Source organism: Papio anubis, chromosome 2 (genome assembly GCF_008728515.1).
Source record: "Papio anubis isolate 15944 chromosome 2, Panubis1.0, whole genome shotgun sequence".
In the NCBI taxonomy this organism is placed as follows: Eukaryota; Metazoa; Chordata; class Mammalia; order Primates; family Cercopithecidae; genus Papio; species Papio anubis.
The window spans coordinates 77,991,853-78,011,714 of record NC_044977.1 but is presented as its reverse complement, the minus strand read 5'-3'; the positions used below and the strand labels follow the sequence as shown (position 1 = coordinate 78,011,714).

Below are 19,862 nucleotides of genomic sequence, written 5' to 3'. Positions count from 1 at the left end.
TTAGCTGCCCATTACATGATCTTTATGGTCTCAAGCCTTCTAAGATAGCTGAGAGTGTGACTTATAAAAATCGTATCCAACATGCAGGCCTAAAATTAGTCTTAAAATGCTGAAAAATACAATTGAAAAGTTAACAACTGGACATTAAGAGGAGCTAAAACAACCCATCTAACAGTTACTGATGATCTGCCATTCTCTGGACATAATATAAGATACAAATATGAATTAGAGTCCTTGCCCTCAAAGAGTTCAATCTGGTATTAGGGGAGGCCAGAGTGTACACAACCAAAACAGAAACAGGACAAAGCAAAATAAGTGCTATTGTACAGGCATAAAGTTCTGAAGAAGTGCAAAGGAGAAAGGCACCTATGTATTTTCATTGGAGATTTCAGCAAAAATTCTCTCCCATCATGTTTAAACATCTCGGAAGTAAAAAGTTGGTGAATAACTATCATAGTTTCAGAACTTTACTGCTTGGCGAATGAGAAAAACAATTCACTGCTAATTTTGACTCTGTCTAGAAGTGTTGCTGTAATGTAAGCCAGCTTTTTGTTCTTGTCAGATAAATTCTAGAGACCGTGAAAAGTGGCATCATACAGTATTTGCAGTCACTAGAAACAACGTCAGTCTTTTTCTTGTGATAGCATTGGATGACACCATTCCCTTGGCTACCTGAGCTAACTTTAACCTCACTGTCCTTCCCAGGGAGTTGTTTCCCAGAGTAGTATTAAAAGATTGACAGACTCTTCTTCAGCCCCCACAAACATAATGCAGAAGGCTTCCAAAAGACCAGTGCTAGCATACTGTTTCAAAAGGAAGGCACTCCAAAGCTCCATGAGTCAGAAAAATTAACAGGCAGGGACTGGGAGAATCAGAAGTCTAAAGGAGTGCAGGATGAGGCCAAAGGTCCACAGCCCCTTGACAAGATCCTTTGGGGGACTGCCTCTATTACAGTTAACCTGTTGTGCTAAATTTAGGCTAGTTCATCTTAAATCAAAAGAACAAAGCTTTGTCCACCTGAGCCCATGCTCTGAGGGACCAGTGGCCACAATCACTTTAGGGAATGAAGGGAGATGTCCAGGGCTGCTGATGACATATAATAGGGAAGTCTCTGGTCAGAGGTGTAATGCTGCACCGACTGCTGCCTGCAAGAGGTCAGAAAATGAGCCTGTAGGCAGGGCTGTCCATTCTTTTGGCTTCCCTGGGCCACATTGTAAGAAATGTCTTGGGCCACACATAAAATACACTAATGACAGCTGATGAGCTAAAAAAATTGCAACAAACAAAACTCAATGTTTTAAGAAAGTTTACAAATTTGTGTTGGGCTGCTTTCAAAGCCATCCTGGGCCGCATGTGGCCCGTGGGCCATGGGTTGGATAAGCTTGTTGTAGAGTTAGTTTCCTGAGCCTTTTCGACAAAAATGCCAGTTTGAGTCTTAAATATCTTAAGAAAAACATTTTTAAATGGTTATGAGATCTCACACTTGTTTAAGATTTTGGTGAAGAGGGAGATAAAAGGGAGATAGCCAGATTTCATGAAAAATAATTCTTATGTTAGAGACCAGCTACAGGATAATAATGCTGTGTTATACTCTCCAAAGATGGGTTAGTTTTCTGGGGGGCAAATGCAGTCATTTTAGATAAAGATACATGGATTTGGATAGAGGAAGAGAACAGGCATTCTTACCAAGGTAAATGGCAATAAAGCAAAGAGCAGGAAATCAAATGGTCTTTTCAAAGGGTATGGAGTTAATATTGTCTGGGATTGGGAAGGGAGGGGAAGATAAGATGGGACCTTGAAAGCCTGGCTAAGGGAATGTGGAATCTCTCCACACATTTCTGAGGAAGGGAATAATAAAGTCAGCACAGCGTTCGAAGAAAATCAGTCTGGCAGCAATTTAAACCCTGAGCAGAAGAGAGTAGGGGCTGAAAGTTGCAGTGTAACCAGCACCTGTCAAAGGCCAGTTCTGTGTCCAACACTGTACATGCACTGGGTCACTCCATGACCTAAACCCATGAGTCTTCTGTAGAACAGTCTCTTTACCACAATTGTAGGCTGCCTGAACTCAGGCACTAAGAATGTTACCCCTACTTGGTCTAATATTTAGTAACCAGATCCAAATAATTTATTCTCAGCTACCTTTTTGGAACTGAGAAATCTGAAAGATTTCTAGATGTTTTATTGCATTATTTTTTTGAATTGAGCCACAGTATAGTAGGACAGTAGGTCTTTAAGTGCTCTTTAAACAGCCTCTTGCATCAATGACTCTAGGTAGGAAGTGATTTAGCCTACGTCACCTCCCTAAAATTCTCGGTATATCAAATTTTAGGGTTTGTTCAGTCTTCGATTTTTTGCTTTATTTTAAACCTGTTTTCTGTTGGCCTTCTCCTATGCTTATGTGCCTGTAAAGATTCAAACTGTTCTTTTTGAGAATTCTAGCTTTGTTATATAGAGAGTAAAATATAAACAAGCTTAAACTATCAGAGTTCTGAATAGGTAAATTTACAATGCCTACTCCATTGGCCAGTGTCTCTTTAAAGGGTTTTTAACACCTATTAAAATCATGTTAATGTTGAAATGGCAGTTCTGATGGAGAAAAGCCACTCCAGGATCAGATGATATTATCAGCATCTAAATGAGCCAGGCAGTACTGCAAGGAATTATAGATCACATAATTATCTACATGACAAAATTAGAAGACCTCAGGCAAACCCCATGGGTTCTAATAAAATCAGATTTGACAATATTTATTACAATTTTTTGTTTCTGTCATTCATATAATTGGAAAAGTGAAATAGAGGCAACAGATCAGATAAAGGGTTTTAGATAACAAAAAGTTTGATTGGCCATATTGAATGACAGCTTTAAACAATACTGACAGCTGCTCCCAAGCAGTCTTGCTCAATTGCATTATATTAGAAAAGAGGCTCCAACTTCAGTCCGTAGCTAGGGTGGTCAGATCTATACAACAGGAAAAAAACATCAATAAACAAAGTAAATCTCAGACTAAGGTACTAAAAGCCACAATCTCTCAGCATAAGATAGCTGAACAACTCAACCCTGAAGAAGTACATGCCAAAGGTGTGACCTTCAGAATCTGAAAACAAAAGAATAACTTGTTTCAGCTGGGCGCGGTGGCTGAAGCCTGTAATCCCAGCACTTTGGGAGGCCGAGACGGGCGGATCACAAGGTCAGGAGATCGAGACCATCCTGGCTAACACGGTGAAACCCCGTCTCTACTAAAAAATACCAAAAAAAACTAGCCGGGTGAGGTGGCGGGCGCCTGTAGTCCCAGCTACTCGGGAGGCTGAGGCAGGAGAATGGCATAAACCCGGGAGGCAGAGCTTGCAGTGAGCTGAGATCCGGCCACTGCACTCCAGCCCGGGCGACAGAGCGAGACTCCGTCTCAAAAAAAAAAAAAGAAAGAAAAAAAACTTGTTTCAAATCCATTTTCAAAAGTTATCTGCCTTGAAACTCTTCAAAAGAGCATGCCTCAGGTCTTATAAGGCAGTTTCAAAAGGCAGGTCCCAATATTCTAAGTTTGGCTGGCATTGCTCATTTCTTATGTAGACTGATTTGTGATCACACTTTATTATCTCATTTTAGGGAAGAGCCAAAGGATGGCCTTAAAGCTCCTTAAACCAATGTTTTCCAAACCATAGGTTATAAACTATGTTAGAACAGAAAATATTGGAGTTTAGTAAGAGTAGGGAATGGGTAAAAACTGTCATGAAACACACTTTCCCCGAAAGGTGGATTGAATTAATGCCTGTGGGGCTTTTTTTTTTTTTTTTTTTTTAAATGGACAGCTGGGAAGGACTATAATTATGGAAACTTCAATTTACAGTGTCCAACAATTGGAAAGTCATTGAATACTGTTTCTTTCAACAGATAGAAACTCTTTGCTTTTATACCTTAAATTCTTTGAGTACAGTAACTTCCTCCTTCTAGAGAAGAAGTGTACTTCTCCCTAGGCCGTACTTTGTGAAAATAAAAGACAACCCAGTTCATTGTTTTCATTATGTTTAATGTAAATACTATGGAAAACATCCATAATTGCTAGGCAACTCCTTTGTGAAAAAAAGTCTGTATGCTTCTAAACTCTGCTACATCTGTTCTGTGTAAAACATTTCTCCTGATAATGTTGTGTTACTTTGCTCAGGCTCCGTGTAGCAGCTGTGCACTGCTAATGACTTCCTTATTAGTTAGCTCCAGTACTTTCTTGGGTTTGAAGCATATAGTATAGAAAAATTTGGCTTTTCAGCAATGTTGTATTAGGCTAATAGATGATGTTTATATCCACGGCCAAGGTAGGATAACAGCATTATTTCTGCTACTGCTATTTTTCCAAAGAAGGATAACTTTTAAAATATTAGAGTTCACAAATAATTTGTCAAGACTGTATATATGAGATATAACCATTAGTTGGGGTATTATTAGGGTTATTTCACCACTGAGTCTTTAAAGTCAGTGCACCCTCACAATGATAAAATGAGGCTGTAAGGCCTCTAAGCATATTGCAAATCATGGTAGAGATTATACTTCTTAGAAATTCCCTTTCTTTCTTTAAGACTCGGGTAAATTTTTTCAACTGTCTAAAGCCTTCCTCTGTTCTGTGCTCCCATCAGAGCTTTATCAGACCTCTTTTCTGTTCATCATGGTTGACTATTTTTTTGAATATTTTTCTCACCCATAGACTGGATGAAATAAGTAGATGATTGATGAAATAGTAAAGAATGAAATCTTTATACCTTCACATTCTTCATAAACTTGTTATAAATATATTAATAATTATATCCAAAGCTGGGATTGGGGAGGTAATGGTGGCTGTGGCTAGGGAGTAAGTAAATACTTTATGCCTTTAAATATATATGGTGTTCCTTTGTTTCTAACCTGTGTCTATAATCTTGCTGTTTTCTTCACTAGGAAGTCCAGCGCTGTACTGCTGATATGAACATCACTGCAGAACATTCCAATCATCCAGAAAACAAGCACAAAAACAGATACATCAACATTTTAGCATGTGAGTAATAAACTTTAAACTATCTTCAACTGCGAGGAAATTAAATTTTCATGCTGGGTATAAGCTGAAAGCCAAGCAATCAGAAGCAGGATGCCAAGAAAGAATGATACTTGCAAGCTAACCTCTCATTAGCCCATCTTCAACAGTGTAGAAGTAGGGACATTTTCTTCCCCCTTAGCCGTTCATTAGGCTGTCAGAGCTCAGAGAGCTTAATAAGGTGACTGCAAGAAAATGTTTGGAGCTTCACTATTTTCACATGAAGTGATGTCATATCAGATGTTGGGAGCCAAAATTTGAATGTCACTTGGTTATATTGACATTGTCTGTAAGGGCCTAATTTTTTCCCCCCCACTTAAAAGACCGGTGTGATAGTAAGGGGCCAAATATTTTAATATGAATGAAAATATTGGGAATTGAATCAAGCAAGCTGAATTTCAAAGCATTCTTTCAAAAACTACATAATTGGTTTGTACCTTAAATGATGAGCCTCCAGGCCTTTTGGTCCATGTGCTTACCCCTATCTATCACATTTCCATGGTCAGGAATATTCTGTAGGTTAGGGACTCAAACAAATGGACATTCTTCATACAGAGCCTCAAGGAATACCCTAGGAGCACAAGCTACTTCTATGGCTAGAAGACCACACGTGGGGCTTGGCTCACTGGCATATAATATATGCTTTGATACTAAGGGTAGGGGCATAGATATTTATAGTTAACATATATTATGGTAAGGACTACATTGCATAGAATTGTATATAATAGTGCATTTAAATTGGACCACTTAAAACTTGAACAGTACTGTATAATGTTTTCTTAAAGTTTTAGTGAAATATAATTCACATACCATATGAAATTTACCCATTTAAGGCCGGGCACAGTGGCTCGCGCCTGTTTAATCCCAGCACTTTCGGAGGCCGAGGCAGGTGGACCACTTGAGGCCAGGAGTGCAAGACCAGCCTGGCCAACATGGCAAAACCCTGTCTACAAAAAATACTAAAGTTGGCCAGGCACGGTGGCTCACGCCTGTAATCCCAGCACTTTGGGAGGCCGAGGCGGGCGGATCACGAGGTCAAGAGATCGAGACCATCCTGGCTAACACGATGAAACCCTGTCTCTACTAAAAATACAAAAAATTAGCCAGGTGTGATGGTGGGCGCCTGTAGTCCCAGCTACTCGGGAGGCTGAGGCAGGAGAATGACGTGAACCCAGGAGGCGGAGCTTGCAGTGAGCAGAGATCGTGCCACTGCACTCCAGCCTGGGCGACAGAGAGAGACTCTGGAAAAAAAAAATACTAAAGTTAATGCGGTGTGGTGGCATGCGCCTGTAGTCCCAGCTACTGGAGAGGCACAAGAACACAAGAATCACTTGAACCCAGGAGGTAGAGGTTGCTGTGAGCCAAGATTGTGCCACTGCACTCCAGCCTGGGGAACAGAGCAAGACCTTGTCTCAAAAAAAAGAAAAAAAAATTACCTAAAGAATACAACTCAGTGAGGTTTTAGTATATTCATTCACAGAGTTGTATGATCATCACCACAATCTAATTTTAGAACATTTTTTGCACCTCAGCAAGAAACCTGTTAGCAGGCACTCCCAATTCTTCCTTCTCTCCAGCACTTAAAAACCCTATATCTACTTTCTGTCTGTGGTTTTGCATATTCTGGACATTTCATATAAATAGATTCATACTATATGTGACCTTTTGTGTCTGGCTTCTTTAATTTAGCATAATGATTTCAACATTCATCCATGTTGTACCATATATCAGTACTTCATTCCCTTTTATGGCTGAATAATACTCTAACGTGTGGATATACAGGATTTTGTCTGTTCATCATTTGATGGACATTTGTTTATTTTCTGCTTCTCAGCTAGTATGAATGATACTGCTATGAACATTCATGTACAAGTCTTTATGTAGACAGATATTTTCAGTTCTTTTTTGTGTATACCTAGGAGTACAATTGCTAGATTATATGATAATTCTATGTTTAAAATTTTGAGGAACTATCAAACTCTTTTCCAAAGTGGCTATTCATTTTACATTCCCACCAACAATATATAAAGGGTCCAATGTTTCCACATCCTCACCAACTTTTACTGTTTAAAAAAAAAAGAATAACAGCCTTCCTAACGGGTATGAAGTGGTATCCTATTATAGTTTTGATTTGCATCTCCCCAGTTATTAGTGATGTTGAGCATCTTTTCATGCTTATTGGTCATGTGTATAACTTGTTTGGAGAAATATCTAATCAGATCCTGTACCATTTTTTAACTGGCTTACTTTTGTCTTTCGTTAAGTTGTAAGACTTCTTTACATATTCTGGATACAGATCATTTATTGAATATACAGTTTGCAACTATTTTCTCATTCTGTGCATTGTCTTTTCACTTTCTTAATGTGAGTTATCTAAATTTGTTCCTCTTTTTCAAGATTGTTTTGGCTATTCTTTCCACAGTTGTTTCTGAATTGTACTATTGTGCTGCTTTTGTTAAATTTATTCCTAAGTATTTTATTCCATTTGATGCTAATGTAAATGAAATTGTTTACTTAGTTTTATTTTTGAATTGCTCATTGCTAGTGTATATAAATACAATTGTAGGTTGTATCCTAAAACCTTGCTGAATCCATCGTTTCTAGTAGTTATTTTTGGTTGATTCCTTGAATTTCTATATACACGATGTCCTCTATAAACAAAGATAGTTTTACTTCTAAATGAAATGTTACAAAAACTCCAGCTTACTTTTGAATAGGATTGATTGTTCTACTTTTCTGAAAAAATGAACTGGTTTAAAAAGGCAGGGGCGAACAAGGAAGAAAGTCAAACCTCTTCCCAGTCTTTGGATTGACTTTGGCAGTATTTGTCGGCCAACTCACTCAATCAAGGCTCACCACTGCTGTGACTATGAGGATTTGTCTATCCAGATATACCTCCTTTCTAACCAGAGAAATCAGGCAAGGATATATATACATCTGTGCCTTATACATACATACACACACACACACCATTCTCTCCACCACAGTATCCTTTACTTCGAATGGCAAACATTACTTACTGCCTTGGTAAAAGTATTGTGGCAGAAAAGGAGGAGAAAATCAAAGCAACTAATGTGTGATGTGCCCAAAGGTCATGGTGTTTTGCTAGAAAACCATCATCTGTGGTTAAATGTGAACTGCACTTCCACAACTTCATTTGTGATTTTACTTTCACAATTTCAAATTAGATGTAATTTTATTTTTAAACATTCAGGGAGTTAGGTTTTGGTGTTCTCTTGGCCACTCAGATTCTGGGCACATTGCCTGCCTTCATCTACCCCTATATTAATGCCTTTATATAGCTAAGAATAGCATAGAAATATAATAGAAACAAGTAAAATCAGACTGTGAATGAGCCAGACACATGATTCATCACAACTTTCAAGGTATATGTGGGTGTCACCAAATCACCTCCAAAATTGATCTATTAATGTCTTATTTGTCAGTCTAAGAAATAACAATATACAGTTAATGGCTACTAAGGCATAACAGTTTGGATCCAGATGCCTTAGGAGAAATTTTTCCTTTGGGGCCTGTTTATATCAAGCAACACCTGTTTCATGTCAACTCTAAACTGAAAGTTTGTCAGAACAACAAAAGCAGTTCACAGTTCCAAAAACATAGAGGGCTCTCAAAAATTGCTTGATATATTCTGAGGTCAGTAATGCCTATGCTGATCCACTCATTGGACTTCTTTTTCAACTAGACTTTTATGATAATGACTATAAACAGAAACATAAATTGGGTTTTGCCCATTCTGTTTCTACCTAGGGAAAATTATGACCTCAGCTTCCTTCTACTTATTTTGCTATCCTTAAAAAAGCAAGCTCACTCTATTGGGCAACTAGATACACATATCATGCATCACCTCCCTACCAACTTTTGTTCATTAACTGAGGTTGAGTGGATCCTAAAATCTGAACATTAACTTCAGATTCCTATAATGAGATTACTCTTAACAAAAGCTCTGGTTTCCTCAATTACTTAGGTTCTGTTAGGGTAGCAGGGAATCCAAGTGAATTAGCAATGGAATTGCCTGAAACTATTAATACATGTTTTGGACTTAATAGATCAGTCACCCTTTTATATTTGTATTAATGGGGAGGGAACACGGGCACAGGGCATAATCAAAGCCCTTTGAACTTGGCTTTAAAATACAGAACAAGCAAGTACCTTTGAACTTGGCTTTAAAATATAGAATAAGGAAATTTTGGAGGACTACAATTTGAAATGGTTTTACATGAGTTTGCATCCTAAGAGCAGGAGATGTAGGAGTGGCTCTATATTTTGGGATGGGTTTGCTCTATTTAGTTGTTCTGCCAAAAGTTTTCTCAGACTACCTTGGGAGATGTCATGTTACCTGATTGCCTTGTGTTGTGCTTGAGAATGGTGCTAGTCTCTGAATTACACATTTTATTTCTGCTTTTTTTTCTTATCTTCTATAGATGATCACAGTAGGGTGAAGTTAAGACCTTTACCAGGAAAAGACTCTAAGCACAGCGACTACATTAATGCAAACTATGTTGACGTAAGTCAGAACTGTTATTATAAACCTGTTTCTGGAAATTGAAGACTGCAGCAGAAACTGTTTAATGTATTTTAATACTGTACAGAGCTTTCACTAAAAACAAAGCCCATTCAATATGGAAAGCATTTGAATTATTTACTGGTCTTCTGTGATAACAGCTTTCATCTTACTTTGTGCTGTGTCATTTTGAAGGGTTACAACAAAGCAAAAGCCTACATTGCCACCCAAGGACCTTTGAAGTCTACATTTGAAGATTTCTGGAGGATGATTTGGGAACAAAACACTGGAATCATTGTGATGATTACGAACCTTGTGGAAAAAGGAAGAGTAAGAGCCTCTTGACTCACTACCTTAATAATGCACCTTCATTCAAACAATACTTGTGGAATACTTGCTTTAGGGTAGGAACTTAACAAGGTATAAAGAGCTACGGAAATTAAAAGTGTTCTTTCTGCTCTACCTTGCTTATGATTCAGTAGGAAAGAGAGCTTAAGGCATTATAAGAGTAAATGTGATGATAGAGATGAGTGGAATGCTACAAAATGAATCAATGTATCCTCTGTATATTCCTCTGTACAGAGATTTTTTAAAGGAGCTAATACTTGAACAATGATTAGGAGGAATTACACGGGCTAAAAAGAGAAGGAAAGGGTGTTCTAAGTACAGGGGACAGACAGAACAGTAAACAGGGAAGTTGAAAGAAGCATGGTGTAAACAAGGAACTACTAATAGTTAAGATTGGCAGAAGCAAAAATTGCCTAAACAGTTTGACCATCATTAAGAGGATCTTTTTAAAAAATGATTAATGCTGTAGAATTTATTGGATTATGAGTTTACATTAGATGATGCTAATTTAGGCTGGAATAAAAGCTACACTTCAAGGAATCACCACACTGGGTTGACAGGTGCAGCCAACCACTATGGCACACGATTACCTATGTAACAAACCTGTACATCTTGCACATGTACCCCAAAACTAAAAATTAAAAAATAAAAACAAAAAAATAAATAAGTAAAAGAAGCTACGCTTCAGGTTCCCTGCTCAAAATCACCACTGCTTCATGTTGTAGAGTCCGTTTTATTTTTGGTGATCCAAGTTACAACTAGAAGAGTCTCACAGTTAGAAGAGAACCTTCCATGAATCCAACCCAGCCTTCCAGCCTTCCAAATGATACTTAAGCTCCCTTTATAACAAACCCTACCCACATTTCTTACAGGTCAGACATAGAGGTTTCTTTCTTGGTCCCTTTTAAAAATGCATTATATATTGAAAGGTGATCATAAATACTACGCCCATTTCTCACGTGGTCTTACACAAACTTATCCCAAGCCATCAGCCTTGTCAGAGGTCACACCTGCCTTTAAGCAGTTCAACTCATGTATTCCTTTTTCAGTCAAATGGCAATCTCACCTGTGTTTTAACATTGTCGTTTGAAATTACATTATCAATAGAATTGTGACATAGATTGCAGTTATACTTTACAACTTTTTTCTTTCTGCAGCGAAAATGTGATCAGTATTGGCCAACAGAGAATAGTGAGGAGTATGGAAACATTATTGTCACGCTGAAGAGCACAAAAGTACATGCCTGCTACACTGTTCGTCGTTTTTCAGTCAGAAATACAAAAGTGAAAAAGGTATGGAATGAATTGGGTAGGCTGCCAGGACATCTCCTTTTTATGCTTGTATGAAAATTACTGTACAACCAAGGCCAAATCTCATAACCAACTTTGTTTCTAAAAAGTATTTTTAAAACATTTTTTCATAACTCTTTTGATTGACATCGGTGTATGGTGTGAAAGGTATTGGCAAAGCATATAATAGAATTTAACTGGCCTGATTGAGCTCTTTAATCTCTACATGAACAGCCTTCATTTTAAAAAAAAATCATACTCTTAGGTTTTGGTAATACTCAGCATATATGGCAGCATCTGTTTGATTTAGCTTTTTTATTCCAATTTTCTGACAGATATAAAGCATTGTTTCCCAAAGTGTGTTCCAAGGAATACTTGTCCTGTAAGATTCTTGTAAACAGCAGATTCTGCTGTTCAAGAATGGGAAATGAATGCTACATAATATATATCTCCCCACCATTTTAGAAATTTACAGTGAACATAAGTGACCAGAGCACTGATGTTAACAATAATACCCTTTTCTATAGAATTACTAATACCCTGAGAATCACATTTTGTGGAAATACTGTTTTCAGGTTATCTCAGTTTCTTTTTCAAAATCCACTGTGACAACAAATATCCTAGATCGATCATCACAGCAGTACAGCAATCCCCCTTAATTGTGGAAGGTATGTTTTAAGACCCCCCAGTGGATGCTTGAAACCTCAGGTAGTACTGAAGCCTATTTATACAATGTATTTTCCTATACATACATATCTATGATAAAATTTAATTTATAAATTAGGCACAGCAAGATATTAACAATAATACTGAAACAGAACATTAATAATATTCTGTAATAAAAGTTACATGAATATATACTGTTTCTCTTAAAATACTGTAATATTTTTGGACTGTGACTGACCTCAGGAATGTGAAACTGCATCAAAGGAGGAACTACTGTATTAAGAACTATAAATAGATGTTCATTAAAAATGTAGTTATTCCTCAGAACGTAGGTATGGCAGTTGTTTGCAGCAATGGGATAATTTTTTTTTTCTTGGTGTCTTGGACATTTTGGAAAATGTGATAAAACTGTAGCCTCCTTGCCCCATTTATATTCACACTTACTCACATTTTTATATAAAATTTCAGTGGCTCCAAAGCCCATCTGTTATCCCAGGTTAACAGTCCTTTCTATGTATATTTATTTCCCAAAATGGCAGAAATAACATGAATATCAGTAGCATAGCAATACATCTGTATTCTCTATTATGAAATAGAGCTGCTGGCTGGCTCAAGATGATCAATAACAGCATAAAACTAATAAAGCCCAACTGATGGGAATATTTCAGGTATTTAAACAGGGCCCACTTACTCTTGTTTTAGAAACAGCTTAAGTCAGAGGAAGAAGTCAAATAGGAACTTTAGGTGTTTTACAAACTAACAGGAAAAAGTAGAAAAATGAGAGTTAACAGAAGAATTAAATTAAAGCTATCATGGGCCTTTGTACAACAGCACAGGACCAGACACCCTTCAAGCTTCAATGTTGATTAATGACCCTGAGTCATCCAAAATTTAGAAATTATAGAGGTATTGATAATAAATCGTATCATAGCAAGTAATCTATTTATTTGGGGAAATATTTCATCTAAAGTAGTTAAAATGTAAAAAGTTCAGACAAAGGAAAACTACTCTGAAAAAGTCATTTATGAAAGTGACACATAAATGAGACACTGCCTCTGACTCTAAAGACAGAAGTATTTGACACTTAAAATCTTCCCATCGCTTCCTGGATAGTTTACAGCATCAATCAGCACTCTGGCTCCTGAAGGTCCAGCCTGGACAGTGGAGAAGGAATCAAAATCATAGCCTACAGAGACATGAAAGCAAAGTACTAAGATCTGAACTTGGGGGCAGAAAATCAGGAAATGGAGGCCTTGCAGGAAAATTAAAAGTGCTTTGGATAGTTTTAAATCCAAAAAAACCTGATACTAAATACTAAATATTCATTCTTAGTACAATCTTAAACAGTCTTCTCTTCTAAGTGATAGTGACACTTCATATCCAGCTTGGTAAAGTCTCCATTTAATGGCATGAAAGTTGGCTACAAGAGGGAATAAACTAGCCTGGGAACAGTGATTAGGGTGAATGTGATCAGTGGTCATGTATCCTGACACCCTTACATTATTTTTTTCCAGAATGTCCACCCCTCACCTTAAAGACATCTTTTTTCACTTTTCTCATAGGGTCAGAAGGGAAATCCCAAGGGTCGTCAGAATGAAAGGATAGTGATCCAGTATCACTATACGCAGTGGCCTGACATGGGAGTTCCCGAGTATGCCCTTCCAGTACTGACTTTCGTGAGGAGATCCTCAGCAGCTCGGATGCCAGAAATGGGCCCTGTATTGGTGCACTGCAGGTAGGGCCTGGGATTCAACATGTGAAACAGATGGGGCAGGGGACTTAGGCCTCAGTGACCTTGGACCACAATGACTGCTACTGTTTTCACTTAGAAGCTGAATCTTTCCACTGGAAACTGGGATGGATAAGACCTGCCATAGTCTTAAAGAGGCTGTATTCCTATAACATTAAGAAATCATCTGCTGCTTCTGTGATTTTTTAAAAACTAGATCTCTAGTTTTTATAAAATCATCTTATTAATAATATCAGCCAGGCGTGGAGGCCAACACCTGTAATTCCAGCACTTTGGGAGGCTGAGGTGGGAGGATCGCTTGAGCCCAGGAATTTGAGACCAGCCTGGGCAACAAAGTGAGACCCCATTTTTACAAAAAATAAAAATAAAAAAATTAGCCAGCATGGTGGCACACACCTGTGGTCCCAGCTGCATGGGAGGCTGAGATAGAAGGATCCCTTGAGCCCAGTAGGTCAAGGCTGCAGTGAGCTGTGTTCATGTAACTGCACTCCAGCCTGGGTGATAGAGCAAGACCCTGACCCAAAAAAAAAAAATTACAAAATCCCCATTGTTTATAGGAAAAGTGTAGCCTGATCCTAATAAATAAAAATAATTACCTTAAGCACAAGAACGTTCCACACTACAATAGACATTGTGTTTTTGTAAATGGCTTTTCTGAAAGGTTCTTCTAAGTAACAATATTTATAGTATATATGAAAAGATTTCATTTTTAAATTTTTAGTTTATATGTTCCATATAAAATACCTTTTCAAAAGCACTGGGAAATCCTTGTATAAAGCTTGTTTTCTGTCAGCTATACTAAATGACTTTAGTTGGTTGTTTAAAAATACTTTTATTCTATTTCATTTGCAAATGCATTCTTGCCTCTTTTTTGTTTGTTTTAAACTTTGGTACTCAAATAGATGTCGCTTGTTAGGTGATTTACGTTGCAATGCTAAATGAATAACATGTCACCTATACTAGGTTATCTAAGTGGGGTTTAGGCTGGGCATGGTGGCTCACACCTGTAATCCCAGCAGTTTGGGAGGCCAAAGTGGGCGGATCACCTGAGGTTAGGCGTTCGATACCAGCCTGGCCAACATGGTGAAACCTCTACTAAAGATAAAAAATTAGTCGGGTGTAGTGGTACACATCTGTAATCCCAGCTACTCGGGAGGCCGAGGCTCAAGAATTGCTTGAACCGGGAGGCAGAGGTTGCAGTGAACCGAGATTGCACCACTGCACTCCAGCCTGGGCAACAGAGTGAGACTCTGTCTCAAAAAAATTATAAAATAAATGGGGTTTAGATGGTAATTTTTCGAATCCAAAGTTAACAGTATGATAAAACAAAAGTGCCAGTTGAGTGTCTTCATTTCTTACAGCGCTGGTGTGGGCAGAACAGGCACCTATATTGTAATAGACAGCATGCTGCAACAGATAAAAGACAAAAGCACAGTTAATGTCCTGGGATTCCTGAAGCATATCAGGACACAGCGTAACTACCTCGTCCAGACTGAGGTAAGGAGTAGCTGCCAACGTCCTCATGAGATTCTGGCAAATGCTGTAACTGAAATTTGTTAAATGATAGTGAAGAGACAGATTCATTCTTTTAGGGCTTGCAGTAATTTACAGGTTTGTATTAGAAGACATTCTGACCATGATACTATTCTATGGATCATAGTTTTCTATTTCTGTATGGATCTTAACATTGGGATTCCTAAATAACTACACAAGTACTTATGAAACAGGTACAGTTGTTTCAAGAGCTGTGTTAGATGGTAGGGGAAGTTAAACATGTTGTCTGGCCTGAGAAATACATAGGAGAGGATGGTTCTAAAACCATTCATTGAACACAATTTCTTGATTGCTTATTGAGTAGAAGCAATAAGCACAGTATAGAATACCGTGATCCAGGCACAGTATAGAATACAGAGCTAAACTTAACACAGTCTCTACTGTAAAGTAAGTTTGGATTGATACAGTGAGTATTGGAGCAAATCACCTAGCTGTAAGTTCTTGAAGGAATTCACTGGGAGGTCCCTGTTAGGGGCAGAATTAAACAAAGGTACACTTCATGAATGACTGGCTAAACCTTAACTCTCCCTCAGTGACTACCATGTATTGTACCTCTTAGGAGCAGTACATTTTCATCCATGATGCCTTGTTGGAAGCCATTCTTGGAAAGGAGACTGAAGTATCTTCAAATCAGCTGCACAGCTATGTTAACAGCATCCTTATACCAGGAGTAGGAGGAAAGACACGACTGGAAAAGCAATTCAAGGTAGTGCTTTGAATAAGTTTCTTTGGCATAAAGCAAGGAAATGTTTTAAATGCCTTGAGTTTGGGGGTTATGTCTTCTTTGCATTAATCTATACACTGAAATGGATTACTGTTTGTACTCCTTGTACTCCTTAAATGTGATGCAAAAGAAAATACGATTTTGACCATGTATGAATTGTTGGTGTTCAAGTAGATATACAGTGTTGTATTTTCTTCTGAGCAATTTATTACTTTATCTGAACATAAACATCAGCCCCTGGCCATAATAACATAGTACTTTAGAGTCACTCATTTAGTCCAAAAAATATCCTCTGTATTTTTTCTGAACTAATCTATCTTACCTTAATTATTAAGAATGATTACTTGTAGACATATTGTCCTAAAAATATGCCTATTTCAAAAACTATTTCAGAAGATAATTTAGAAATTTCAAAAGAATTACTAAACAATACTAGAGAAAAGTTAACTTTTCCTAAATGGTTGTTCTTTTTCTTTGATAGGGACATGAAGAAGCTTAAAAGCTGTTAAGGTTTATATGGAATTGACTGAAGTGAAGGTGAAAAAGAGAGATTATAAAGACTATTAAAATAATTAAGGCTCAGTCATCTGATAAACAAATCAAAGTTGCTTCTAACTTTGAAACATTGCCTCTACAGTTACCAAGTGCTTTCCTATTTATCTTTGTCTTTTAAATTCTATTTTGCACATTGTCCTGTATGTAAATAGTTTCTCCCTTTGTATCAAGATTCAAAGAATGAATCTACAGTTTTAGTTTTCATGGTAAAACTTTCCATAGACTCTGAAACTTTCATCTGAATCTCAGCTGAAGAAATGAGACTGCCAAGCAAATTATACCAAGTGATATGAAATGAAAAATAGTTTAATTTCACTGAGTTCAATCATAAAAGTAATTTAACATTTTTAGCTCCCAATTAACATTCTAACTACTATAAAACCATGAGGTAATTAATAATGAGGACACAGTGTATCATTGTAAATGTTTAACATGAATTCTTACAAAATATTAAGTACCAACATTTCTTACATTCTGCCTTTTTCATTTCTTCAATTTTTTTTATACATACTTTAAAACTTCATTTAAGAAATGCGGCTGGGCATGGTGGCTCACGCCTGTAATCCCAGCACTTTGGGAGGCCGAGGTGGGCGGATCAGGAGGTCAGGAGATTGAGACCATCCTGGCTAACACGGTGAAACCCCATCTCTACTAAAAATATAATAAATTAGCTGGGCGTGGTGGTGGGCGTCTGTAGTCTCAGCTACTCGGGAGGCTGAGGCAGGAGAATGGCGTGAACCTGGTAGGCGGAGCTTGCAGTGAGCCAAGATCACGATACTGCACTCCAGCCTGGGCAACAGAGCAAGACTCCATCTTAAAAAAAAAAAAAAAGAAATGCGACCAGGTAGTTGGTTCTTTTACAGGCACTAACCATTTTAGAGCTCAAGATGAAGAAGAAAAGAGTCAAATTTGAAAATGAAAATTATATCCAGGGACCATGAGTTTTACTAAAGCATCTGGAGGAGAACACTGATCTCATGTACTCCATTAAGATGGATGCCAGCCCCCCAAAAAATAGGGTTGACAAAATAGTTCAACCAAGCTACATAAACAGGAATAATAACCAAACTACTGGGCTGGTTACTTATAACAGCCTCAGAACAATGTTAGTTCAGTTCAACAGAAATGCACTGAGAACTAGTTAAGTACTCCTTTATCTTCAAGAAACATGATTAGCTCATAATAAATAGCATTAGGCAATCTTTTTTAATGTAGACTCACTTGGGTCTTTTATGCCAGTGAGGAATCACAGAAAAAAATTCACAGCAGCAGTGACATCATATAACAGAAGAATCCACATAGTTCTATAAATATCTATTGCACACAGCACCTGTTTAGGGCCTGATAGTAGAAATAAGAAAGATGCAATCAAGGTCACTGAGAGAAGTACCACTAGGAAAGCACAAGAGTGTTCTCTGGGGCTGGGCATGGTAGATTACACCTGTACTCCCAGAGCAGCCTGGGCAACACAGGAAGACCCCAATTCTATAAGCAATTTTAAAAATTAGCTGGTTGTGCTGATGATGCACCTGTGGTCCTAGCTACTCAGGAAGCTGAGGTGGGAGGATCACAGTTACAGTGAGCTACGATCATGCCACTGCACTCCAGCCTGGGCAAGAGAGCAAGACCCTGTGTCTTAAAAGGTTCTTTGTGGCACAAAAATGGTCTTGTTTATCAGTAATCTGCTTGGGATTTTTGCCAAAGCATCAAGCAAATGCTATCAATTGTATCTTTGAATGAAGACTAAAATGTTTTTTCTTTTTCAGTTGGTCACACAATGTAATGCAAAATATGTGGAATGTTTTAGTGCTCAGAAAGAGTGTAACAAAGAAAAGAACAGAAACTCTTCAGTTGTGCCATGTAAGCCTTTAAAATCAGTTTGTTAGTGATCTTTTATACTGGATTGTATGTTATGTACAGAGACAGCCACTACTCTGATGCTATTGTGATAGCACCCTGCAATTGTACTGTACGTGGCTATATGGTAGAAGGTTTTGAAAATGTCCTTTTAGTAACCTCATTAATATATGACTTTATACCAGCCTCTTACCTGGTACTACCAAAAGGGAAAATGTTATGCTTATTCAACTAAGGTAGTTTAATGAAACTGGGAGAGGTGGCTATCAGTGTCAGCAAGTTGCTGCATCTATCTGACATAGAATACAGCTTCATTTCACCTTGGAATGTAAGAATTGGGTCACTTCTACAATATTATAACATAAAAAATAATAATAAAGCTGTAATTGCTGTGGCATTAACATTCCTTTACAACTTAGAATCCTGGATTAATCTATACAACTAGAACCACATTATTCAGTTACTGTGGCTATTGAGATCAAGGCACTGTTGACTGGGGGTGACCTTTGTATAAATAACTAAGGACACAGCTGTCTGCGTGCCATAGACATAGACATGGGTGATCATTGGGGAGATTTATCTCTAATGAAAAAGGCCTCTAAGACCATTGTGGGCAGAAAGGGGTAGACATCGTAGGCAGACATGGAGAAAGGGGTTGGTAAAAGGGCAGAGTATATGTTGGTATAATTGTAGGAATAACAAATTAGAGTCAAAAGTTATCTAAAACCCTATGTCATGTCCATATAAAGTATTCTGTTACTGATCTGCTGTAAAAATCTCTCCCACAGTAAAACTGTATTCCTACAATGCCTGGGTCCTTCTGGGTATGTGCAGCAAAATTTCATTTTACATTCTGCCTCAGCTGATAACACTTGAGCTTGTTTAAAAATATAGATAAGTCTTAGAAAGGGAAGCCAGGAGGATATGTTATTCATCAAGCAAATCTCAGAAAGAGCTGTTGGTTCTGTGTGTATAATAAGGCAAATGTGGTGTTTTTGTTTTTTCCATATGATAGCTGAACGTGCTCGAGTGGGTCTTGCACCATTGCCTGGAATGAAAGGAACAGATTACATTAATGCTTCTTATATCATGGTGAGAGTCAACAGTTAATTATAAATAAAGTCAATTAAACTGAAAGGTGTTAAAGAGCAGATACCACCTGTGTGACTGATGTCATTTTTGAAATAATTTCTCCATGTGTAATACGAAAAGTAGAGAGGTTTCTGTATCTGGAAACTTTTTGGGGGTACAAAAATGCTTAAATTAAGCAGAATGCTTCTTCAGGAATTAATTTTATTGTTAATTTCACACATCTAGTCTTTGAATAAATGTTGAAATTTCTGTTAAGTGAAAACAGCAGGGGTAACTAGAAGTGAACTGCACATGGAGAGAAATTTGTCTGCACAATGCTAGCAGAAGTACATCTAAAAATTAGCCAAATGTACTGAATGCCTTTCTCAATTATTTTAGTGTAGTCAAAACAATGCTATCTTATTTCACGAATATATTTTACTACCACAAAGTTAAAATAAAAC

General features: G+C 37.6%; 1 protein-coding gene and 1 long non-coding RNA gene across 2 annotated transcripts in view; one reads left to right on the top strand and one right to left on the bottom strand.

The window, feature by feature from the left end:
* Window positions 1–19,862, top strand: part of PTPRG (protein tyrosine phosphatase receptor type G) — a 729,284-nt gene that overhangs the window by 706,522 nt on the left and 2,900 nt on the right. The window contains exons 17-25 of the mRNA XM_031662790.1: window positions 4,927–5,023; window positions 9,505–9,587; window positions 9,780–9,914; window positions 11,090–11,224; window positions 13,450–13,622; window positions 14,999–15,134; window positions 15,751–15,897; window positions 18,237–18,330; window positions 19,343–19,419. Of these exons, the coding sequence (XP_031518650.1) occupies window positions 4,927–5,023; window positions 9,505–9,587; window positions 9,780–9,914; window positions 11,090–11,224; window positions 13,450–13,622; window positions 14,999–15,134; window positions 15,751–15,897; window positions 18,237–18,330; window positions 19,343–19,419 (1,077 nt within the window). The remainder of the gene's footprint in view (window positions 1–4,926; window positions 5,024–9,504; window positions 9,588–9,779; window positions 9,915–11,089; window positions 11,225–13,449; window positions 13,623–14,998; window positions 15,135–15,750; window positions 15,898–18,236; window positions 18,331–19,342; window positions 19,420–19,862) is intronic.
* The window catches only part of LOC116273647, a 36,933-nt gene continuing 19,802 nt past the window's right edge, over window positions 2,732–19,862 (bottom strand). Inside the window, exons 2-3 of the long non-coding RNA XR_004181949.1 lie at window positions 4,894–4,960; window positions 2,732–2,961 (exon numbers count right to left, since the gene is read on the bottom strand). This is a non-coding gene — a long non-coding RNA (uncharacterized LOC116273647). The remainder of the gene's footprint in view (window positions 2,962–4,893; window positions 4,961–19,862) is intronic.